This window comes from Protopterus annectens, chromosome 3.part0, assembly GCF_019279795.1.
Source record: "Protopterus annectens isolate FY-2018-M chromosome 3.part0, PAN1.0, whole genome shotgun sequence".
Lineage (NCBI taxonomy): Eukaryota > Metazoa > Chordata > Ceratodontiformes > Protopteridae > Protopterus > Protopterus annectens.
In genome coordinates, this window is record NC_056731.1 from 938,365,436 (window position 1) to 938,392,068 (window position 26,633).

Sequence of the window (26,633 nt, forward strand, 5' to 3'; positions counted from 1 at the left end):
TCTAAGTTGAGGACCAACAAAAAAAAAAAAAAAAAAAAAAAGGCTCTTCTGCACTAAAACTGTAGTGTGTCACTTAACTACAAATGTAACAAGTGGCTTGCTACATTGCAGTGACTACAAATGCAGTATCCACATTAATTTGTGTGCTGGTACTACACTGCTGTCCCGTTGGCATTTGCCATTCGCACCCATAACATCTTGGACCACCAAGTTAGACGCCCCCCACTTTCCCTGCCTTTTGATAATAGTTGTCTATTGGGTAAAATGAGCCATGCTTCCCTAAATTAAAAGGTGGGGAGGGGGGTATTTATTTATTTATATTAAGCATTATAAATGTAAGAAATGTATTTATAACTGTGTCATCTTTTGGCAGTTTCTGCAGAAAGCACAGAGCAAATGTCACATGGTGTTTCTAAACAACTGTATCACTGTCCTTCAGTTATCACAATGTCATGTAATTTCAGTTAACATTTTTAGTTTGTCCCTCAAGTTAACAATAACTTGTTTTATAAGTTGTGCGTCTTTTAATTTATTTAATTTAATGTCTTTTTCAGACTAAGCTTCCTGTGAGAAATATTGTATATTTTTCTAATAGTGGTGAATGATTTGTTGAAATGTGAAGAGTAAATAAGTTGTGACTTTGGTTACACTTTAAAAATAATGAGTCATGGATTTTTATAAGGTTACCCGGTGTTTTGATGACAGAATTTTGGTTAAGGTTGATTTCTTATTTGTAGGCCACAGAAGAAACTGAGGATCGAGAAACACTGGCATTAATGGCTGCACGGAGTGAGAATGAAAGCTCATCAGATGGAGAAACCTACATTGAGAAATATACTCGAGGGGTGTTAGAGGTAGAGAGCATTCTGAGTCTGGAGCGACTGAGGCAGGTAATTATTTAGTCTGTAGGAGGCCTTTGCTGTAGACTTGAGGGATTGTTTTAGTTTTCCAGCTTTAGTATCCAGAGTCTGATGTGATCAGGAATATTCCAGAGAAACGGTAATAATTCTCAAGGAATTTCTGCCTCACACAAATGTAGAAGGTTTTTGGTCTAGGCTGATTATTTGAGACAAAAAATTTATAAGCAGTGTTATCATTTGAACTTGTGTTCATTTTTTCATTACTGTTTTCTGGCTATCTTCAAAATACCATGCCTTTATTTGTCTTTTGTTTTTGTTTTGGTATACATGCCTTTCTGTCTCATTCTGTCAAGTCATAATATCATGATCTGTATCTCTGAAACAGCAGTGTTCCATGTTTCAAAAGTCAAAGACCTTTCCTGCTTTTGGGTAAAGACCGATATTTTAGGGGTGCTTCAGTTTCAAAAGCTGTGGATGTGAAACCGTCCTAAGAAACCTTAGTTGGAGTGGAGAGTACTGCAAACAGATTAAATGCAAATATTGCCTTCTTAATGTTTGCCCTACACATTTATATACACACACACACACACACACACATATACATACATACATACATATATATATATATATATATACACACACACACACACACACACACACACACACACACACACACACACTAAAATGCCAGGTTTTTGTGATGTAAAAAAATTAAACCACAATAAATCATTTCAAAACCTTTCCCACCTTTAATGTGACATATAACCTGTATCATTCAATTGAAAAACAAATCTGTAAGGGGAAAAAATATAAAAAAAAAAAAAGTACAATAAGCTGGTTACATAAGTGTGCACACCCTTAAACTAATACTTTGTTGAAGCACCTTTTGATTTAATTACAGCATTCAGTATTTTTGGGTAGGAGTCTATCAGCATGGCACATCTTGACTTGGCAATATTTGCCCACTCTTCCTTGTAAAAGTGCTCCAAATCTGTCAGATTGCGAGGACATCTCTTGTGCATAGCCCTCTTCAGGTCACCCACAGATTTTCTGTTGGATTTAGGTCTGGGCCATTCCAAAACTTTAATTTTGTTCTGGTGAAGCCATTCTTTTGTTGATTTGGGTGCATACTTGGGGTCATTGTCCCATTGAAAGGTGAAATTCCTCTTCATCTTCAGCTTTCTAGCAGATGCCTGAAGGTTTTTGGCCAAAAGTGACTGTTATTTGGAACTGTTCATAATTCCCTCCATCTTGAATAAAGCCCCAGTTCCATCTGAAGAAAAGCAACCCCAAAGCATGATGCTGCCACCACCATGCTTCACCGTGGTGATGGTGTTCTTTTGGTGAAGCAATGTGTTGTTTTTGCACCAAAAGTACCTTTTGGAATTGTGGCCAAAAAGTTCAACCTTGGTCTCATCAGACCATAACACATTTTCCTACATGCTTTTGGGAGCCTTGATGCATTGTTTTGCAAATTTTAGCCAGGCCTGGATGTTTTTCTGTGCAAGAAAAAGGCTTCTGTCTTGCAACCATACCCCATAGTCCAGACATATGGAGAATATGGAGATTGCTGTCACGTGTAGCACACAACCAGTACTTGCCAGAAATTCCTGCAGCTCCTTCAGTGTTGCTGTAGGTCTATTGGCAGCCTCCCTGACCAGTTTTTGTCTCGTCTTTCCATCAGTTTTGGTGGGACTTCCAGTTCTTTGCAACGTCACTGTTGCCCCATATTTTCTCCACTTTTTGATTTCTGCCTTCACTGTGTTCCATGGTATATCCAATGCTGTGGAAATGTTTTTGTATCCTTCTCCTGACTGATACCTTTCAACAATGAGATCCCTTTAATGCTTTGTAAGCTCTATGCGAACCATGGCTTTTGCTGTAGCAGGCAACTAAGTAAATGTCGATAAAAACCTACTAGGACAGATTAACTTTATTTGGGGTTAATCAGAGTCTCTGATGGCAGGTGTGTACCCAAGAAGACTAAATGCTGTAATTAAATCAAAAGGTGCTTCAACAAAGTATTAGTTTAGGGGTGTGCACACTTATGCAACCAGTGTATTGTACATTTTTTATTTTTTATATTATTCCCCTAACAGATTTGTTTTTCAATTGAATTGTAACAAGTTATAGGTGACATTAAAGGTGGGAAAAGTTTTGAAATGATTTATTGTGGTCTAATATTTTTATATCACAAAAACCTGGCATGTTAACAGGGGTGTGTAGACTTTTTATATCCACTGTATATATGTATGTTCATTTTATGGGTGGATAAATTGATTTCAACCAGATGTGTTTTATACATTTATTTGTCTGATAGTTGTAGTCTAAATCTGCTGTTTGTCTTTATTAGGGAAATGTAAGCTGGGGATTCTAACACTGAAGTGATGTTTTCATGTAGCACCAAAATTATGAGAAGATGCAGGATTCAGGAGAAAGTAATTAAGCAGTTTCAAAATCATTTTTACTTGCACTGTGTTTGCAGTGAAGTGCCGCTGTGACTTTGGTTTCAGGGAATGCACTTAGACCACTTAACAGCGAGTTTAGACTGTTTAAAAGAGCCCCCAAAATAAACCCATCTTAACTGAGTAAAATCACCTGAATTCTGTGCATCCCTTCAGCTTTGGAATCCAGTCATTTGCAGTAATTATACCACCTCCCAGTGACAATACCAGTGTCTGCATTCCCCTTTTTGAATGCCGTTATGCTATAAACCATTTTATCCCTTAAACTTCTAGCACTGGAATGCAGTTTCTTGATTTTGCTTCTGTTGACCTTGGCAAGAGTAAAATAGGTTATTTGGCAAATGGGTGGATGGATTGTGTGAGAGAAGACCTGTAGCAGTCAGGCATAAATGTCGAAGACAGTAGGGCAGTGGCATTGAATAGAGAGATGGCAGCAGTTGACATGACACCCCGACCCAATGTAGAAAATCGGGAAAAGGGGGGCTTTGATGATTGTGACCTTTTTTGTGGTGTTTATTTTTGACATTTGTTACCCGGGATAGTCCATCTGAGCAAAATCCCTTTTTCAGTGGAGGCCCGAGGAGAAAAGCTCCACAGTACAAGTAAACAAGAAAATCTACAAAGATGAAGATGAATACAGTGAAAGATTTATAGTAGAACAATTAAATGCAGATAAAGCTCCAGAGTACAATATAGTAAGATGCATTATAACATTGAAGAAAAATCATAGCAAAGAAATGTACAATAAAACATTTGAATGAATTTGCATATTAGGTTGTCTTCAGAGGGGTAATTGTACAATACAGAGCACTTAAGTGAGTTATGGTAGTACAGAAGGGAGGAATAGAGAGGATAGTGATAGAGGAAGGGGTGGGTTCATGTGGGATGATTACAGAGGCAAATCCATGTGCTATTAAGGTACCTTTTGATAGTTTTATTGAATTTGTGGATGTAGGAAATGTTTCTAAGGTTCATGGAGAGCTTGTTCCATGCAAGAGCAGGGAAGTAGCTGTTTATATAATGCTGTAGTCTAAATCATTCATTCTTGTATTTCATGTACAGATTTACATAACGGCTATCTCTTTGGAAGTGAGTTTCACTTCAGCAGTTGTGTGCACTTTATAGTACTGCACTTTTCTCAGCAAGACAGTCTGAAGATATAAAATTGTGGGTTGACTAATACTGAAAAGTGCCAAAAGTATGTTATATCCTGTGTCATGTTGATTAATAGAAATCTGTTTCTGAAATTATGCAAGAAATGAAGTAATGAATAAATGGAAAGATAGTGAATTATTATTGTGATACTTGCCTACATTTTGATGATACTATATAGGAAAAAACTGTGGGATGAAATTAACAAAATTGAGGGGTGGGAGAGATGTTCTCCAAGTTCCTGTGTTCTCAGGAGTGACTTAATAGCAGAACTGCTTCTGTTTTTGAAGCAAAATTGTCTTGTGCAGCTGCCCAAAGTTAAATCAGAGACAGTGGTGTGGATTTGCCTTCACTGTTAACCCTTAACTTTGATATAGGTTCATAGGTAAGCACTAGGCTAGCTGGTTTTGTGGACAATTTTAAGCCTGGCCAATTTCTTGTGATAAGAATCAATCCTTGTACTGCTTGCCTGTGAGGTAAACACCCCTTAACTGTTATATCAAACTGCAACCCATGTTACATACTGAGAGTCTGTAATGGGTACTTCTTGAGTAGTCATGCACTTCGTGTTGCATACTGAAAGATGATATCCTTGTCTCGTGATAGCTGTGCACACCTTGCACCAAACGGTATTGTAAACTGTGTAGTAACAAACTTTCCTAAAGGCCTGGGGTTGATAATGCCAGGAATACTTTTTCTTAGTTTATTTGGGGTTATTCCCACAAAGTAGATGTTTATCTCTTTAGCAGACTTTAGCACTCCTTGTTTCTTCATGCAGTGTTAACTTTTTAAGTTAATTTAAGGAAGTGTATTGATTTATCCACTATGGAGTATGTTCCTGCTGTTGAAATGGTCACGCCTAATGGTAACTAGATTTTTGCTTCTGACTCAGACATTTTGCTGAAGCAGAGCATATATCCCATATGTAGTATAAAGAAATATTGCTTAAAGACGACTGTTGTAACTTTGAAGTGTAAATGTGTTCATATATGTATATTGTTATTGCCATTTCTGATTTAGGGTTGACCAGTGAAAAATTTGTTTACTCCGGAAAACGTTTGTTTTTTTGTTTTGTGGGAGGGGGACTAATACTTGCTACTGTGTTGTTCACTGTCTTACCATTTTCCTGTTAAATTTGCCATAATTAAGACTTGTATGTCAACCGAATGGGTAATTCTACTTTCCTTAAACTGGGGTGCAGATGAAGCTCACTGATTAGACTGAAAATTTATAGAAGTATCTTCAGTCTCTCCAAAACATGATGAGATGTACTTCAGTATTTCTTTTAAATGCTGTTTTCCCCTCTGCCTGCAAGATTGGACTTTAGCCTGTCTGTCTCCCCCCGCCCACATACTGGGTATCCCCAACATGGGAATGAGAGATGCCCAGAGTGGCCAGTATCCAGGCAGCCATGAGGGTACTGTGCATACATCCAAGCAATGAGTGTGTGTGATATAAGGTAGGGAACAAGTGACGTGCCTCCTTATGTCTTCCCTGTGTGAATGTATACTTCTGTAGATCTGTAGAGTACTACTGCAGGTACAGCTTTCTGGCTGAACACCCAGCCCAGGGCAGTCCGTACATCTCCACCCCCCCACAAAGAATTGTAGCATTACAGAACCCTAGTCTACCCTGTCCCCAAAATAGGCCATGCCCATCCTCCACATGCCAGCTCCAAAAGGCAACTGAGCTGCTAATTCAGCTCCGGTCACCTTTGGCATAGTGAGGGCTTTTATCTCTCTGTTGTGGTGGATCTAGTATTACTTTATTTTTTTAATGTTCAGCATTGGATCACTGTTGCAGGAGCCTAAGCTGTTTGGATTATATCCACCAAGCATATGACCAACCCAGCCAGCTTTTCAGTGATTGAAGGCGCCTTCTACAGACTGTAACTACCAGGACCCTGAGCAAGATCTCATATAAAGACAGTTAGAATAGCAAGCGTTTCAAAGCTTTGTTGCACATTTTGGTTGCAAAAAAAGTTTGAGCTGTCATTCCTTGGAAGCGTACTTCTTGTGCTGGTTTTGTGAATCTGATGGTCTGCTTGTGATACTTCAGGGCTGGGCAGATAAATCCCCCTACTGGGAAACACTCACACTCCTGTATTTATTTGAAGAAATGTAGTGAGTTTTTTCTGTAAATGTATTTGTTTGGGCTAGGAAACTTTATTTGTATGGACTGTCATCCTGTCTGAGAAGTTTATTTATTTTTTTAACTAAAGTGAAAGCTTGTTGTAACCTTTTGCATAAAATATGTTTTTTGTTTTAACTTTTACTTGTATATTTTTACATATTTTTGCGTTAGAGGCAGGGTTTGATACTTTCGACAACTGTCAGTGTGTTTTTTTTTTTTTTTTTTTTTTACCTCAAAACCCTCTTTTTGACTGGCACTGGTTTCCAACTATTTCAGGCTCTGTTACTTATCTTTGAGGCCTCCTTTGTAGCTGGACCTATAGAGCAATTGTTAGTCTTTAGTTCTTCCTTCCCCTGTTTGTAAGAAAAGAGCTTTTAGGCAGTCTTTGCTGTCAGGCTGGTTGCAGTTTTGCCTCAGTTTCTGATGGAAGACTCCTCTGTGCTGGATTTGGTTTTTCGAACCACTCACCATTCTCTCCCAGACCCTCTGGTGCAGCACCTGCAACCGCTAAGGACTAGAGTATAGACCCATCCTCCATGCTGTAGAATTGCCCTACCACTGGCAAGGAAAACTCACTTTTTCAGTCTCTGGGTAAAGCATAGCTGAAGGCCTATTGCTTAGCCAGGAAAGGGAGCTTGAGCCCTTGGATAGACTGTTTTGAATTGGTCCTTTTCCAGGGAGTTCCTCAGGAAAAAAAAAAAATGACTTTTCCATTTCTATTTCAGTGGGCAGAAAAGATTCGCTTTAATTTGCTAGGGAATTAATTTCTGCTTTTCTTTTACTACTTCCTGTTTATAAAAGAAAGGGTTCCTTCTCTTTCTGACTCAGATTTCAGTCAGTAAAGCAGGGATTGGTGGGAGAAGGTTGTGCTTAAAGATTTTCTTATCAGGATTTTGATTCTGAGGAAGGTATTTTGAATTTCTCTCCATACCTCTCTTTATCTAAAATGAAAGATTTTTTTTTAATTCCTATTGCCTGGCAAATATATTATGATTTGTTACAGCTGGATATTCGACAGCCTGCAACTGTCCCTCCTGTTTTATTTGCTTTAGGGAATGTTTTCCTGACATTTTACAGCATAACTGACAGTCAGCTTCCTGCTCTAGGAAGTCTGATGGGTTGTATATGGTTCCTCAGACTCGCAAATACTTTTCTAACCCTAAAGATGACCCAATCTAAAACTACTCCAGTTGGATACTTTGTTAATGCTAATCCCATTCCCACTGACAAGGATGAAGATACTTTTGACAAATGTGGGAAAATGTTATTCTGCCACTTAAAACATTCAGAATTGTAAACTGTTAGGCTTGCATGTTTAGGTTTTTCATTCTCTCTTTTGAGAACATAAAAAAGTTAACTGCAAGCCTTCCACTTTTTTGAGATGAATAATTCCTTGAATGGCTCTTTTGTATCTGCTTTTCTTGTAATTAAACATATCTTCGTGCATGCTTATGTCATCGCTGATGCTATCTATAGGGCAGATTCTTCAATGTCAGTCATCAAAAGATTTACTTGGTTACATTCTCAAAAATTTTTCTGAAGATGATGAAATGGAAATCTTAAATTCTCCCCTGGACAAGAAAGTTATTTTTCGCCCTTCTGCAGCTGAGGTGTTAAGAGGTTTGATGAGAGGGGAAAATTGAGTCAAGGGGTGACCAAGTCTTCCAACCTTTCTATTTTTAAGGCATCTAAATGTTTTCCTTCTACCTCAGCTCCCTGTTTCAAAACGCAATTCAAGCAGCAATATGCCAACAAGCATGTTTTTAAAATGCAGTGGCGAGGAGGCTACCAAAAGAAAGTGAAAGCGCCACAGAATCGATGATAACCCAGAAAGTGAGTCCACAACTTCCTTTGTGGCACCAGATTGTTTAATACAAATGGGTTCTGAATGTCATTCAACAGGGGTACACTTGTCAGTGGGAGTCCCTCCCTCCTTTCCAGGAGATTCCACCTTGTTTAGTAAACCAAATGTCCCTCTTTCCCTCAGTTCTCATACAGTTCTTTCAAGGAGTCATAGAACCAGTGCCTTCCTGCAAGATGGGAACTGGGTTTTATGCTGGGTTTTTCTGGTGCCAAAGAAAGAAGCAAGGAACTTTGCTAGACCTTTCTTTTCTCAGTCTTTTTGTCAAGGTCCCAAAGTTCAAAATGTTATCCCATCAGATCCTAAGTCTCGCTCCTTTGCCAACTTTTATGGTAAAGGTAGATTTAAAAGATGTCTACCATTACACTTCCATTGGTAAACATTTCAGACATTTCTTAAGATTTTTCTGTATCTGGCTGACATTATCAGTTCTCTGCCTTACACTTGGGACTGTCTATTTCTCTAAGAGAATTTATAAAGTGCCTGGCTCCAGTAATCGCTTATTGAAGACTTCAAGGCATCCACATCTTTCCATATTTGAATGATTGTGTTATATTTGCAGTTATCAAGAGTCCTTAGCAAGTGTTTAGTATGTTCTACTCAGTCTGGGTTTTCAATTGAAATTACAGAAATATTTTCTCATATCTGCTCACAGAATGTTTTTTCTGGGTTGTCTGTTGGATTCTGCCCTGGAAAGGGCCTTTCTTTTTCTTTCTCTGGACAAGGTAGAGATATAAACACAAAAGACACCAAGGAGCAACAGGCAGCCACAGGCAACAAAAATAGTTCCAACACAATTGTGTATGAATAGATTCAAAGCACGTCACTCGCAATTGAGGAAATGTTTGAAGCAAACTGCTGAACAGAAGAACACTTCCACAAACCACTTTAAGGTAGAGATATCTCAAAAGTTCTCCTTAAGTTTTTACAATCAAAATGAGGTATCTGACAGGAAGTTTATCAGGATTTTGAGGTGCATGGCTTCCAGAATTCCCTTGACCAGATCTCACACAAGAACAATTCAGTGGTACCTCAAGTCTCTAGACTCACATGTGCACCCTTTTATCTTTTCAGATCCCAGCTCTGGGGGTTGTAAGGAGGGATGTCCTATGGTGGGTATATTAGGTCTTTCGTAGTCCAGGTCTCCCCATTTTCCCTTCTGCTTCCTCTTCAATCTTTCACAATGATTGCTTCAAATCTGGCATGTGAAGCTGTGTCCTAAGGAGTGAAAGTGCAAGGTCTGTGGAACAAACAGGACAGAAATAAATTGCATAAATGTCAGAGGTGGCAGCAATAAATGTTTTGAAAGCCCTAAGTCATCTCTGGTCTCTTGGACCTCAGCAAGTTTTCACAGACAGTAGCTCATAATGTGGTACATAAACATAGGGTACCACATCTTATCCCTTTGAAGACTTGCTGTAATAGTCTCTTAGGTAGTAACTCAGCTCTATTTGACTCTTTAGGCTTCAGGCATTCCATCAGAGCAAAACATTGTAGCAGACAAGCTAAGCAGGGCCAGGACAGACCCACACAAATTGAAACTGCACCCAGAGATCTTGTAGGAACTGATCCAGATGTGGGGAACACTTCAAATAGATCTGTTTGCCTCCTCTTGGAACAGAGAAATTCTACTCCAGGATTCTTGCAGACAGGCCTAGAAAACAGATTCCTTCTCGTCTACATGGACTGTAATGTTCCTTTATGCTTTTCCACTGATATCCAGGGACTCCCCAAAGATAGTAGTGGTGCCTCCCTTTTGGCCCGGGCAACAGTAGTTCTCCTTTCTTTTGAAACAGGCCAAGGGCAGTTACCACAGGTTTCCTCACTGTGACTGGATTTACTCTCATAAAACATGGATTGTTTGATACAACCCAACTTAAAATCTCAACAGTTGACTGTGATATAATCTTGATTCTTTTTAGGTACCTTTCGTTCTCAGGATGTACAAAAGGTAATGAAGGAGGCTAAAAAAAAAACTGTTACTAGAAAATCATATATGTGTAAGTAGAAAACAATTTCTAGTTGATGCCACTCCAGGAGCCAGGACTCTCTTAAGTCCCAGCCACCTCTGCTTCTTGATTATTTGTGTGAGTTGTCTTCTGGCCTTTCTTGCTCTTTTGTCGAGATTTATTTGTTGGCCATTTCTGCATGTCTGCCCTTGGATCCCCCTTCATACATATTTGTATGTCAAGCAGTTTTTGAAAATAATTTTACATGTCTGTCCACCTAGAAAATGGGTGGCTCCTCCTTGGAATCAAATTTTGTGCACGAGAAGCTTTCACTTTTTCAGTTTGAGCCACAACTTACTCTTTTCTCATTGGAAGACTGTTTTGCTCATTGCTCTGACTTGTGCTAAAAGAGTATTTGTTGAAAAGCTGTTATGGTGAGTCAACCGTGTGTCGTTTTCCTCAGACAAGTTTCTTTGAGAACTAATCTTTGTTTTATTCTTAAAGTCGCCAGAGTTTACATTGAGACAGTCTAAGAACCTAAAACAAGGAAGATAGAAGTTGTCATGCTCTAGATGTCCATAGGCTGCTCATATGCTCCCTAGACAAAACTAAATCCTTTAAGATGGTCACCTGTGAAGAAAAGAGAAACAGAGAACCAGAGTCAAGGCAGACATTTTGGAGATGGTTGTCTCATGCAATTTCTTTTTGCTATTCTCACCATGAGATGATATTAGCAATCAGGGTTAGGACAGGGCTTTGGCTTCTTCTATGGCTTTCTGCAAAGGGTTGGACTATAGAATCAATGTAAAGGCAGCAACATGGTCTTCTGTACATACATTTACAAAGCACTACAGATTGGATTCAATTTTCCAGGTCCAGAGCAGGTTTTGCTAGGGTGATTCTCTATGGACTCCCAGATTCTTAAACTCTTCCTCATGCTCTCTGTTACAGTAGCCTTCCCCTCACTCCAGTCTCCTTTCTGTAGTTGAGCTGTATTTTCAATGTGGGTTTTACACACACACACACACACACACACACACACACACACACACACACACACACACACACACACAAAACCTTGTATATATAGTAATTCTTGTTTTACATTTCTTATCATTTTTCCTTTCATAGCTATTGCCTCCATTCTTGGATCAAGAAAGAGCTTATGCTTTTGGAATTCTGACTGCCTTTTATATGGTGCTATGCTTGAGCTCCTGGCAGAGCGCATGGGAAGACAACACTCATGCTTTGATGTAACCCAAATAACTTGGAACTTATGCAGTTCAGAATACATTTTGAATAAATTGCATTTATTTAAACTGTACTTGCTTTAATACTGCTACACACTCGTGTGCTAGCTTGCGCTGCAGTTGAATTGTTTTTAGTGCTGTTTTAGCTGCTTTTCTGTAAAAAAAAAAAAAAGAATTCTAAGCTTGTTTCCTGCCTTTCCTGTAACTCGTCTAGTCCAGATACAGATTTGCTGTATCCAGGACTGTTTGTAAGCTTCTGAGCCCCCCAAGTCTTTCTGTGTTGGAGGGAAGCCTTCTAGCTTATCAGTGGGAGTGGTAAGCAGTAGGTAGCCTATCTACCACATGAGGAGTGGGTTTTGGCCCAGAAATTGTAGTCTGTTGGCTGTTTGGGCAGTTTTTCCATCTCTTCAACTTTCTGGTTTAAAAGCCCGCATTTCTGCTTGCTTTTCCACCTTTCCTGTAACTAGTCTAGTCCAGATACAGATTTACTGTATCTAGGACTGTTTGTAAGCTTCTGAGCATTGTCATAGTCTGCTCTTCAATTTTTCCCTTAGATCTACTAATTCTCTCCTCTCCTGCACTTTTACTAGCTTATTAATCTAGCACTTTACTAGACTTCTTGTAGTAATTATTGTAGCACACAAAAGAGCTACCAGCACTAAATGTTCTACAAGGAAACTGCTCCAGTACTTATTATTAATGCCTACCCCTCCAGGCATGTCTAAAGGTCAGTTCCCTGTGCTTTCTCCTGTTAACCTGGTGAACTTGGGGATCCTGAGGCAATGTAGCAACTGCCTCATGTTATACTGACAACCCTTTCCTCTTACCTCCCAACACTCAGACTTGCGAGAGATGTACTTATATATCCAAATTGGAAGCCATGCACTCTCCGGCCAACACTGGAATAGCTGGTCAGGAGGAGAAGGTCAACATTTGCACCACACCACATGGAACATATAGTCCTCCAGAACACACGCCAACACTGCCTTCACATAAAAACACAAATCACACACCCACCTTCGCAGAGGCTCTCAGTAAAAATCTACCCAAACAGCAGAGACCTCCAAGGCAGAAATGCACTCAACCACCACAACACAACACTAATCACGAGACACACAACTCTCCTAAACAGTGTGTCACTCAACCAAAGACCCTAAGGCAAAACAACATGCCCAGCACACTAGTCATAGGTGGCTTGATAGTGAAGCACACTGATGTCCCACTCACTAGGTTGAATAAGGAGAAAGTAAAAGTCAGCTGCCTGTCCGGCACTAGGATCCGCCACATAACGCACACACTCGGGTCCCATAAGACAACAGGTACAAATATGACTCTGTCATTGTACATGTAGGTGCAAATGACCTGAGACGTACTTCCCTGGACTACATGAAAAGAGAGATGGATGAGCTCTCGGATTATATAGCTCAGGCGGGTATGACCCTAGCCCTGAGCAGTATCCTACCATCACCCAGAATGATACCACAGTGCAAGCAGAAAATGATGAATTTCCACAATTGGCTAAGTTTCAGTGTCATTCTAAGGGGATCCAGTATCTGCCTGGGATGACATGATTGACAGACCTCAATGCTTTGCCAGAGATGGCCTACATCTGTCACCCCTGTGCTTCCGGATACTGGCCAAGGCTCTTGCCACCCCTATAGTGCCTTTTTTAAGTGGTGTTCCAAAGACCAGATTACCACCATAACAGCTACAAATAAATGCAATCTGAGGGTAATGCTGCTCAATGCTAGAAGTCTAAATCTCAAAATGCACTCGCTCAAGCACTCCTTAAAATGGAGAACATTGACATTTGTGCCATAACAAAGACCTGGTTCAACGCAGCAGAAAGCACCCCTGCACTACCAGGCTGTAATTCATTCCATACCTTTCGGCCCCAGAACTTAGACTGAAGGTCCAAAGGGGGTAATGTTTCCATATTCATACACACACGTCCAGACTGGTAGCCCAACATAACGCATCTGAGATATTTCAGGTGCAGCTAACATTGGGTAAGACAGCGATTCAGGTCGTAGCCTGCTGTAAGTCCCCAACCATGTCCCAAGACTCACACTCCACGTTCCTAAGCACCCTGGAGAATATTAAGGTTCAACCTAGCACTCACATACTGGACGACTTCAACTAACCCTCCATTAACTGGGAAAACTACTCATGTACCAATACACTTGCCCAGCGTTTCCTGGAATTCATTAATTTGAATGCCTTGGCCTGGATCAGCTCGTTCTTACCTCCACTAGAGGTAGTAACATCCTTGACTTGGTCATTACTAACATGGGCAACCATTGCTATGCAGCAGTAGTCAACTCCTCCCCTGGTTAGATCCAACCACAAACTAATCACCTTGAAAATCCACATCCCTGGTCTCAAACAAATGCCCTATGCAGCTCGACTGAAGAAACTCCAGCTGTACTCTGTTGCATACCACCTGCTCAGAGGTGATCTCTGCCCGACATACAAGGCCATGTCCAACCCAGAATTGATGGACATGTTCCACCTAAAGAAAACCTTATCCCCTCAAGCCACATGCTCTAGGGATCTAAACCTCACCACAACAGTAAATAGGATGTGCTGGACGGATAGATTCCTGTCCCAGAGACTTCCCATGCTTTGGAACAAGATTCCAGTCTACATTAGGCAGAGCTTCTCGCTAGCTCAGAAACTTTGACGAGTGGATGGGAAACAGAAAGTTTACCCCGGGGATCACTTCAGTGGCTCTGCTGGACAGAGGCACAGGGAACTAATCTAAGGGGGCGGCGAAAGCCAACACATTCTGGCTAGTGTGTCCATTATATGTATACTTTATTTCATCTTATGCAGAATATAAGGCAAATGAATGTACTGATGTATGCAATTTTAATTAGTCTATGTCATAGTTCTATATGTGTTTTCATTGGTTGAACCATATTTTAAATACCAATATTTTAACTGTTTTTATGAGTCTGAAGAAGCGATCAGCTGACTTAGATCGCGAAAGCGCTTACTCTTGTTTAATAAAGTGGTGTGAAACTGCAAATGAACCGTTTCCTACCTTGACTACTACATCTCAGTTACAACTTTTGGTTTTATAAAGGGCACTACTGTGAAGCTGCAAGTGATTTATTTCCTGACGTGGATTATTCCATTTTTATCTTCAGCTGTGGTCTAACCGTTGGTCTTTTCAATTTTTTTTTACATTCTGGCTGGGCTTATAAATGCCTTCGGGCAGATAGCCTAATACCTACCTATGAACTGGAGAGGCTGCAAAAGTACCTCACAAAGAGGATCCTAGGCCTTAAACATTTGTCCTATATGGACAGACTAAAAAAACTCCCAACTACTCTCTGTCACATATCGGCTACTTAGAGGCGATCTCTGCTCGACTTACAAAGCCATGTCTGACCCAGCTCTGTTAGAAGTGCTACATCTAAAGAAATCCCAATCCCTCTGCACCACACACTTCAGAGACCTCAACCTCATTACCATAATCAACAGAATATGCTGAAGGGACAGGTTAATAACTTAGAAACTGCCCATGCTGTGGAATACACTTCCCATACATGTCGAGCAGTGCACCTCACTGGCCCTCTTCAAGTGAAGTATTGATGCGTGGATGGGAAATAGAAAATTCACCCCAGGGATCACTCCAGTGACTTTACTCGACAGAGGCACTGGGAATTAAGGTCGGGTGTCACAATGCCAGAGTAATCCTATGGGCTAGGCTTGTAAAGGCTCCAGGGCCATTAGCGTAGTACACACCTATGAGCAGTAATCTATTAGAATATCTACTGTTATGGTAAGTTCACTTACACAACTGCACTTTCCTTCTTACAGCAGGGTAGATATGCATTCTTGAAAACGTTATGTGCCATTAAAGTAGCCATAAATCAACCTTATACAGCAAGTCTCTGATTCATTCTGTCACCATTCACTTGCATGTTGTATGATTCTGAGCAAGTCTTTAGACACATATTCTTTGTGGTTTGCCCTTGAGGACAAGAGTTTCTACCCAAGAGGCTTACCCATGTACCAAAAAAAAAAAAAATTACTTCCATAATACTTTGCATCATTAGAATGCTTTTTATGCATCTTCTTCTTTACCTTGTTATTATTAATGGTTAATAGTAACAGTTGTTTTGCATGTATGGTTGTGAGCAGTATAATCATTCTGAGGATTTCTGGTTTTAGGCAGTCACTGTTAAAGAAGCACTTTCAGCCAAGGGAAGACACATACGGAGGAGTGTCAGCACACCAAATGTTCATCAAGTAAGTACAAATATAATGAAAAGTTGACATTTTATTTTAAGGAATTAAAACTACAACAGGCTGCCCCAAATGCAATTTTTTTTTAAACAAGAAACATCCTTATTAAATTATCACGTATGACGTACGCAATCTTACATTTATATAAATGAAAACAAACCACACTGACACAATTCCAGTTGCAAATATTGTACATTACAAACAATTTTGCTACAATTGTAGTTGCAAACATTATGCATCACTTATTCAAACATTACACAGCTCATTCCAGTCCTGCCTTCTTTTAAACCACATTCCTCCTCTGCATGTATTGTTCCTACAGTTCCTGTTTTTTCCTATGCAAATTGCTCCTACCCTTTTCTAAAGATCCCAATTCTGGTTGTTTTTTTTTCTGCTGTGGCAACCCTTAGCCGGGAAAAGCCGAAAAGACAAACAACAACTGTATTCACTACTTCTAATAAAGGTGGTTTAGACTTTGATTTCCATTTTCTAGTAATTGCTTTTTTGGCAGCCACCGCAATTGTACTCAGCAAGGATTTGCTATGTTTAGGCAATTCCGATTTGGTACCATTGCTCAACAAATAATTTTCTTAGTTGCACCAGTTTGCTCACCCAGTATTTCTGATAAAGCAGTCTGCACGGAATCTTTATAAAGTCTCCACAATTGCAATTGTTGAGGTTCTGGTTAAACCTTATGCAGGATGGGTGCCCTTTTTAACTGGGGAAATGTAGTTCTGTTTTGATCAAGTGTGCCACCTTGCAGTGTTTTAAAACCATAGTAGATGTGGATGATCACAGAGAGGAAAAAGAGGTTTGGAGTCTGAATTTAGGAAAAAATAAATGGTAATAGCAGTCATTGGTGTTACCACATACATTTGCATGCCTTTCTTTAAATGTGTGCGTGGCATATTTGTGTATTCTGTGTGTGTGTGTGTGTGTGTATAGCTATATTTAAATGGGCTTAGCAAACGGCTGTGCATCAAATATGCTCATCACGCACTTCAAATGGAAGCCCTCCCTAAAATATGATTGCTGTACAGAAAGTCATGCCATTTCATAAGTGAAATAATACTTGCTTGGTTGAGTGGTGAGCACACACACTGCTACACACGCAGGCCTGTAAGGCATTCGCCCTTTGGGATCATGCTTCACAAAAAGCTTGGATGTTCATGTAATCAATTCAGCTCATAGCATACTCATCATTTGTTGTTGCTCATGTAGGTTTTTATTAACCAGGTGCATGGCATGATCCCGCCAGACCATTTTTAGCCATAGCCTTAGATACAAGGGCAACATAAGCAGAAGCCAGTGTACTACAAGTCATAAAGCAGATAATCGTATACAAAAGTTAACTAACATTTGCGATCAAAGTTCAGAAAAATACAAAAGGAACCAAATATGAGGTTCTTAAATGAATGAAACCAGCTGATGTTAGTAGAGAAAAAAAGACACAAGATAAACTTGGCAGCACAGGGTATTAATGACATGCTTCCTGTGTTACAGGACTTGATTCCCTCAGCCTTCATTTGCCTGTTGTGTGACCTTGAGCAAGTCAGTTGACCAGTAATTGATTTTGGGCATTTGAGAAATTTGGCTATGCTCCTCAGTGGTTTTCTGGACTGCATGTCTAGTAACTACCTATGAACCTATAAGGAAAAAGGGGTAGGTGCAGTGTGTGTGTGTGCGTATATATATATATATATATATATATATATATATATATATATATATATATATATATATATATATACACACACGCACACACACACTTTTTAATTCATAGTAAGAACTAGGCTAGCTGCCCTTGCAAGCCATTTTAAGCCAAGTCAATTTCCCTTTAAAGGCAAGCCTCAAACCATGTACCTTGTGTCTGTGAAGTAAACACCTTAAAGGAGAACCAGACCCACAGACTCAAAAAACATGATCATTTCATCATGGTTTGGTGTTTCCTACATTGTAACACCACTCTGGGACTATTTACAGGTTTTTAAAATATTTTTATGTGTAATTTCTGAGTCTGACCACATGGGGTCTGGCATCTTGAAGCAATTCTGATTGTTTAGTCTGCCTCTAGGTATCCCAAAATGCAGTGTTCATCTGTAAAAAGTTCCATCATGCAAGCCTCTTTTTTCCTAAAGCTTCTGTCACTACAATGATTTTACATGTATACACTGCTGTCTCAGTCGGTTTGTTTTAAGTAACATTTCATGCCGTTCAATGACTACTTAAAACGCAAACAGTGCAAATACCACGTAAGAGACTTTCATACTGCTTTTTACTGCTGCTGCTTTTTAGAATGACTAAACTGCATTTTTTGTGAAGCCTGAATTGTACTACTCTGACTCATCTCCCATCACCCTTCACGCCTAACTTCCCTAGCTGACAAAGTGCTAAGGGTAATTTGAGCTGCTACCTGCTGTGATTAACAGCTCATAGCAGGAGACTTGACTTGTACTGTATTCAACTCCTTCAACTCCATAGCAGAACTGACCAAGACCTTCCCTAACAATAGCCCTTCCCTTCAACCTATCCAGTTGTCCTCATCCCCTACACCACCCTCTGCCCCCAATCCTCCTCCAATATTTGAACTTAAACCCATCTCAACCTCCCACATAAAAAAAATCACTCCCTAAATTAAAACCATGCTCCAATGCCCCTGACAATGTCCCATCTTCCTTCCTAGAAATAGCTGCAGATGGTATCGCTGTCCCCATTAGCATCTTGATCAATAGATCCTTGCAGGAATCCTATGTGCCCAAATTATGGTGGGCTGCATTTATTCTACCTCTCCATAAAGGAGGCAAAAACCATAACATCTCTAACTACCGCCCCATAGTTATCCTCTCCCCAATCTCAAAACTTCTGGAAAAATGCATCCACCTTCAGCTTACGCAATTATTAGCCAATCATCAGCTAATCACTCCAAACCAACATGGCTACCGCCCCATAGTTATCCTCTCCCCAATCTCAAAACTTCTGGAAAAATGCATCCACCTTCAGCTTACGCAATTATTAGCCAATCATCAACTAATCACTCCAAACCAACATGGCTTCCGACCTGGCCATAGTACTATCACTGCCCTTCTTTCCTTCTTAGACACAATAAATCTTGCCCGTGACTCTGGAAAAATAGTATCAACAGTTCTACTAGATCTGTCCAAGGCATTCAATACCATCTCCCACACCCATCTCTTGAACCATCTTTCTAACCTTAATCTCTCCAAGAATACCTTATCCTTGTTCTCAAGCTACCTCTCTGACAGGTCTCAAGCTGTGAAATGGGGGAAAGGCACCTCAACCTTCCTTCCTACCCCCACTGGTGTACCCCAGGATCCATACTCTGTCAAATGCTATTCAACATATTTATTAATGATTTCCACAAAGCCATATCCAGCACCAAAATTGCACAATATGCAGACGATTCAACTTTAGTCTGCTGCGCCTCTAACCTCTCAGAGCTTCAAACAGTGACCCAAACTGCTTTCTCCACCACTGAAAACTGGATGCTCCAAAACCACCTCTCACTAAATGCCAATAAATCCAAAATACTATTATTCTCTCCCTCAAAAGTTTCCCCTTTTGATAAAAACTCATTCCAAATTATTAGCCAAAACAACTCTACTATAGAGGTTGTTCCCTTCACTAAACTACTTGGGGTTACTATTGATGAACACCTGACATTCGACACTCACATCCAGCAAAACATTCAGAAAACCCATATAAAACTTGGTATGCTATACTTTCTCTCTCCTTCCACCAAACTCTCACCACTACCTATCTACTCCCCTCACTAATGTATTTCGCTCCTCTACTAACAAACTTATCTGCCTCTCTCTCCTCCAAATTGGAAGTTTGTTATAAGATTTCTAAATCTGCAACCAAAGCCAAATTCTCCTCCCATCATTGTACTGCCCTTCATTTGTTAAATTGGCTTAAACTCTCCAACCATCTAGACTGTCTCCAAATTACTACAGCCCACAGACTAATTTTTCAACCTACTAAGTGCCCAGCACTAACCAACATATTTCAACCTTACACCACTCAGAAAACTCTAAGATCTACTCACCAAATCCTAATCACTGTCCGCACCCCAATCGTCCTGCTGGTCAGCTGCTTCTGTCCTTTTCCTTAGCTAAAAAATGGAATTCTCTTCCTTCTTCTCTAAGGACTTGTGAAAACTATGAAAATTTTAAAACTCAGCTACATTCCTACCTTTCCTGTAACAGGAAATGCAACTGCACTCTCCCCACCTAGCCTAATAATCAATCCACCCCTTAAACTCCTGACTAACTCTGAGTACAAGCTAACCTAGCATAAATGTACATATTGTAAATAACGTAACTGCACATATTATAAATAACCCATCCCACCTTTTTTTTCTTTCTTTTCCTTCTAAGTTTTTATTCTCCCTCTCAATTAAGTTACCACTGCCATCCTAAATATTTAGGTACTATGTAAACAAAGAATATATTCCTGTTCTCTAGCATGGAATGAAATTGTAATTGTGTCTTCTTTACTATGATTGTATATGTAACTAAACTATGTAATGTGGAGCTTTTCTCCCCGGGCCTCCACTGAAAACGGGCTCCCTGAGCCCAGTGGACCTCCCTGGTCATCAAACTGGAAATAAATAAATAAATGTCATGCCGTTCAGTAACTACTTAAAACACAAACAGTGCAAATGCCACAGAACAGACTTTCAAAGTGCTTTTTACTGCTGCTTCTTTTTAGAATGGCTAAATGGCAGTTTTTTTTTTGTGAAGCCTGAATTGTACTATGACTCATCTCCCATACCCTTCACACCTAACTTCCCTAGCTGACAAAGTGATAAGGCTAATGTGTACTGTACTAGTAGAGAGAAACAGTCAATTTAAAATATTTTGAATGGTGTGTTATTAATTCATAGCAGGGACAATAAATAGGGAGAAAAAGGACAGAGAACTTGAACATTAATAATAGAATCCCGTTGTTGTCCTTTAAGGATAGTGTTTTCTACTTCTGGAGGAGTTGTACTAGTACAGCTGTATGGTAACGTGGGACACAAAAAGAATACTAGGAATGTATGCAGAGTAGTCTCCGCCAGATGTACTTTTCTTAGCGGTGTGATTTCTCATTATAATGGTATGATTACCTCTTTGGACCTAGATACCATGCCGTTGCTTATAAGTTAAGTAACAGAGAAGGCAGGCAGAGGAGTGTGTCATGACAGAAAAGGACATGCTTGAGAGCAGGTGGCAGAAAGGTATTACTTTTGATAATGAAGAAATAAAATTGGATTGGCAAATTTATTGGCATGCAAGACACATGGACAATACCTGTTGCAGAGATGACATGCTGACCAGCTTTATATAACCAGATGGATCAGGCAGTGATCCGTGACATAAATGACATATAGTGATGCAGTTATAAATTACAACAGCTGAAAGATCGGTTACCCACACAGATCTTGGTGAATTATGCAGCAGTGAGTAATAGGGGCAAGGATATTCTGTTGTTTCTTCTACCTTCATGAAATTGGCAAGAGAGTTCCAAATATAACCAGCCCTTATTATATCCTGTGAGGTGCGACTCGAGATTTGCTAGCTTCATCCTTAGCATCTTTTTCCCAATATACTCAGCATCCCTCCTCAGCACATGTCCAAACCAACGTAATCTTGCCTCACTGGCTTTGTCTCCAAACCTTCCAACCTGGGCTGACCCTCTAATATACTTGTACCTAATCCTGTCCACCCTTGTCACACCCATTGCAAATCTTAACATCTTTAACTCTACCACATCCAGCTCAAACTCCTGCCTTTTTGTCAATGCCACTGTCTCCAACCCATATAACATAGCTGGTCTGACTACCCTCTTGTAGACCTTCCCTTTCACTCTTACAGGTACTTGTCTGTCACAAATCACTCCTGACACTATTCTCCACCCACTCCATCCTGCCTGTACTCTCTTCTTCACCTCTCTTCCACACTCACCGTTATTGTGAACTATTGACCCCAAGTATTTAAACTCATCCACCTTCGCCACCTCTACTCCTTGCATCCTCACCATTATTCTATCCTCCCTCTCATTCACACAGATATATTCTGTCTTAGTCCTGCTGACCTTCATTCCTTTTCTCTCTAGAGCATATCTCCATCTCTCCAGGGTCTCCTCCACCTGTTCCCTACTCTCAATACAGATCACAATGTCACCTGCAAACATCATAGTCCATGAGGACTCCTGTCTGATCTTGTCTGTCAACCTGTCCATCACCATTGCAAATAAGAAAGGGCTCAGAGCTGATCCTTGATGTAACCCCACCTCCACCTTAAATGCATCCGTCACTCCCACTGCAGACCTCACCGCTGTCACACTACCCTCGTACAAATCCTGTACCACTCTTACATACTTCTCTGACACTCCTGACTTCCTCATACAATACCACAACTCCTCTCTAGGCACCCTGTCATATGCTTTCTCTACGTCTACAAAAACACAATGCAACTCCTTCTGACATTCTCTGTACTTCTCCATCAACACTCTTAGAGCAAACATCGCATCTGTAGTGCTCTTTCCCAGCATGAAACCATACTGCTGTTCACTAATCATCACGTCCCTTCTTAACCTAGCATGTTAAGTTGTCAATCTCGCCTTCATTCTTGCTTGATGGGTTCGGAGCCGATCCTCGGCTCCATACTGCTTTAGCTCGAGAACTCCTTTTACCAGCTCGAGGCAGCCCCATATCCCATGATGCAAGGCAGTAAGTACCCAGATCTCGAGGTCTTCTCTTTACCAGCTCCTGGTAAGTAGTTCACATTTGTGATATTTCAAGCCCCTTTTAGTTTAAAACTAATTTTTGATACTTTAAATTTATTTCTACCCTTTTCTGACAGAAATCCCTGTCTCTTTTAATTTTTGTTAGTCAATTTTCCCTATCCCATCCCCTGTTAGGGTGTGTGTGTTGGTGTTTTTATAAAATACCTCTTGGTATTTTGTTTAATTTAATTTTGACTGGTGTGTCTGTGTGTGTTGTGTCGGCACCATGTCTAAGGAGAGGGTTTCAGGTTTTAAGAAGTGTGACTCGTGCTGTCAGAAGATGTCTCTGACAGACGGTCACACTTCTTGCCTGTATTGTTTGGGCCCTCTTCACCTGCAGGACTCCTGTGCTATTTGTCACTCCTTCAGCCAGAGAGTCCTGCAGGAGGTTGATTCTCAGGGGTCTTCTTAAGCGGAGGCTCTCCAAAATCAACTAAAACTGCCAAGGCCCAGGCTTCTGTTTCTAAGCCTGCGGCCTCGGCTCCGACGAGTCGAGATCCGGCTGGAGCCGATTCTGGATCCACAAAGCTTTGCCGATGGCTATCGGTGCGAACCCGATGTCGGCTCCGACACCCATGTGGCACAGGCATCGGTGTCGGCACACCGTTACTTTGGTAGCTGTATCGCCCGGCTGAGCGATACATCGAGACGCTCTGTCGGCTCGTCGGTGCCGACAGCATCTGTAGTATCCGCCGATGGCCCATTCCAGGAAGAGGTCGAGGTCTCCTTCCTTGGAGCCGATACTTCTATCGGACGGAGCCATCGGGCCGATCTTCAAGGTCATCCAGGTTGTCAGACCATGAACTAGAGAGAGTGGTCAGTAGATTACTCAAGTCACAGGTACTGGCCCAAATGCTACACAGTCCGTCTCAGCAGGCGACTGTTGGTCCACCGTTACAGTTCCTCCTTCAACTCTACCCCAGAGCTTGGAGTTGGAGTCTTCGGGCATGGTTACTGCTACGGCTGGAGGACGGATACCCCTTCTGTTCCTTCAGCCCCTACTCTTATCTCCTCTTCCTTAGAGGGATTCGTGGTCGGGCTTCCATGGTCTCCTCCGAGGTGAGTGGCATCGGACCCTTGTCCGAGCCCGCTTCCCTTGGAGCCTTGAGCTCGGCTCCGACATCTGCCTCGGAGACTTCCCTTTCAGTGGTTCCTGGAGTTCCTAGCTCTTGGAGCGGGTTCTCTCGGACCTGCCTGGGAGGAGCATTCGAGTGATGAAGAGTGTACTGGCCACTGGTATCAGTCAGCAGTCTCTTCCCGTAGCTCCTCCCTCTATGGTACCTGTTGACATCTCTGCCACTTCTCTTGCTACAGGACCCAGAGATCCTCCGCCTCAGGTTTCCCCATTGGGAATTTCCCCTCTTCCGAGGATTCTCCTGATGTTTGGGAGATCCTCCTAGGAAGAGGACTTGTAAGAGGAAGCATGTAGACTGTCTGTCACTTCGATACTGACTTTGATGAGTCAGAGGGATCCCCTAGATCCCCCTCTGAGGATGTCTCCTTTTCAGACATCCTAGAACTTCTCAAACAGAGGGGAAACTGGCCCACCAACAATCCCTCTGAGGATGAGTCAGTATACCTAGGCGTTTGGATCTCGGCCCTCCACCTCCTGGGTGTCTCCGCCCTTATGCAGGTTGACAGCTCCTGACTCTGTAGACCCAGTCCCTAGGAGGCCTTCTAAATTTATCACTGCCCCTAGTGACAAACAATTCCTAACCAAGGGTGTCCCGCTGATGCCATGGTGGTGGCTGCGGCCACCAAAAAGGAACTTGCAGATCCTTCCGTGCCCGTCCATCCTCCTAATAAGGACTCTAGGACCATGGATAGGATGTTTTCCTCAGCGACCTTTGCTCTGAATTATCTTTGTCACTTCACCAGACTCCAGAGATATCCTGAAGGAGCTGGGAGAAGTAGTTCAGGATCCTACAGCTGCAGGGGCTCAAGAAAAGATTGCAGCTAGGAACCCTCAATTCCATTGCTAACTCCTCCATGCGGCTAATATCTTATGCTGCGGATGGGCACAGGTGTGGCTCTTAGGCGCCAAGCCTGGATGCGGCTATGTGATTTTTGGATCCTTTTAAGCGTCCTTCACAAATTCTCCCTTTGATGGGTCAGCTTTGTTTGGCCCTCAGGTGAAGGAGACCTTGACCAGGTGTGAGCAGGACGGCAAGACTCTTTCTGCTGTTGGAGTCCGTTTTCCACCCCTTCTAGGCCTTATCCCAAAGGACAGAAGGGTGGGAAGATGAATCCCAAGGAGTCACGGGTCAGTTTACCCCTAGAGGCAGAGGGGTAACAACAAACAGACGCCGTCTAGAGGCAGAGGGGTCCAAGAACCAGGAAACAGGGAGTCTCTCTCTGATAAGCCCTTTCAGCATCCCTGAGGTGTTGCCCGGCTGTCCCTCCTTGGAGGCAGTCGGGAAGATTATCACTGTACCCAGAAGCCTGGCATTCCCTCACTCAAGACAGATGGGTACAGTCGATCATATCCAAGGGTTACATAATTCCTTTCGAGGAAAGTCCTTCCCTCAAGTTCCTTTCCAGATGTACCACCCGTCTAAGGGACATTGCAGAGTTAGAAATAAACTACTGCAAAAGAGCCATTCAGCCAGTTACAATAGACCATTCAGAGCCCGGAATCTACTCAAGGTTCTTTTGGTCCCCAAAAGGGAGACTGGAGACCAATATTGGATCTCAGCAGACTCAACAAGTCTGTCAGGAAGACAAGATTCGAATGGTCACTCTTCAGTCAATTCTGCCCTTCTTACAGAAGGACAACTGGATGTGCTCAATAGATCTTCAGGATGCGTACTATCACATCAAAATTCACAGCAGGAGATTTCTCCGCGCTGGGGTCCAGTCATTTCCAGTTCAGAGCCCTGACCTTTGGTCTCACTACAGCCCCAGAGTGTTCACCAAATGCATGGCAGTGGTCACGGCTCACCTGAGGCGTCAAGGATTCCAGGTGTTTCCGTATCTCGACGACTGGCTCCTGTCAGCCACCACCAGGCATCAGCTTATACAAGCCAGGGATTACACAATAGACCTTTGTTCTCATTTGGGCATCTCAGTCAACAAGGACATCCTTATCGCCCTGCCAGTCTATTACCTTCATAGGCGCAAACTTAAACACTGTTCGGATGTCAGCTACCCTTACAGAACAAAGAGTTTCAGACATTCAGACTCATGTCAGGATCATTCTGGCCAGCAAGAAAGTACAGGCCAGAATGGTTCTAAAGGTATAGGTCTCATGGCTGCGGCCATTACTCTTCTTCCCTGGCTCGATTCTACATGCGCCTCCTTCAGTGGATGCTGTTCACACAGTGGTCCTACCAGCAACTCCAAATGCAGCACCAGATTCTGGTGACACAAACATGCAAAGAACATCTTGCTTGGTGGATCACATCGTCTCAGGTTCACCAAGGCAGGTGCTTTGTACCTCCGTCCCGATAGCCACTGTCACCACGGATGCCTCCCTGATCGGGTGGGGGTCATTATCAGGGCAGGATGGTTCATGTACCATCTGCACATAAATGTCCTGGAGATGAGAGCAGTGCTTTTAACGTTGCAAGCCCTCAACGACTTTCTTCCGATACAATTGCAGTCCACACAGACAACATGTCTGTAGTGTGGTATATCAACAAACAGGGCGGAACCAAGTCCGACTTTGGCAATGGGCGATCTCCTCTCATCGGTTTCTGGTAGCAACGACATCATATCCTGGGAAAACCAACATTATAGCGGACAGATTGAGCAGAGCTATTCTCATGCCTCACGAGTGGTCTCTCAAAAGAATCGTAGCGGAAGAGATTTTTCTGGAATTTTGCTACTCCCCAAAACAGCAAATGTCCAGACTTCTTCAGCCTCTTCCTCTATCAGGCCATCCCCAGAGACGCTCTGACCCAGGATTGGCCCCA

At 41.7% G+C, this 26,633-nt stretch overlaps 1 protein-coding gene across 1 annotated transcript in view; it reads left to right on the forward strand.

Annotated features, from left to right (window-relative positions):
* The window catches only part of KIF13A (kinesin family member 13A), a 2,301,375-nt gene that overhangs the window by 1,779,184 nt on the left and 495,558 nt on the right, over nucleotides 1-26,633 (forward strand). Inside the window, exons 23-24 of the mRNA XM_044065730.1 lie at nucleotides 738-890; nucleotides 15,853-15,930. Of these exons, the coding sequence (XP_043921665.1) occupies nucleotides 738-890; nucleotides 15,853-15,930 (231 nt within the window). The remainder of the gene's footprint in view (nucleotides 1-737; nucleotides 891-15,852; nucleotides 15,931-26,633) is intronic.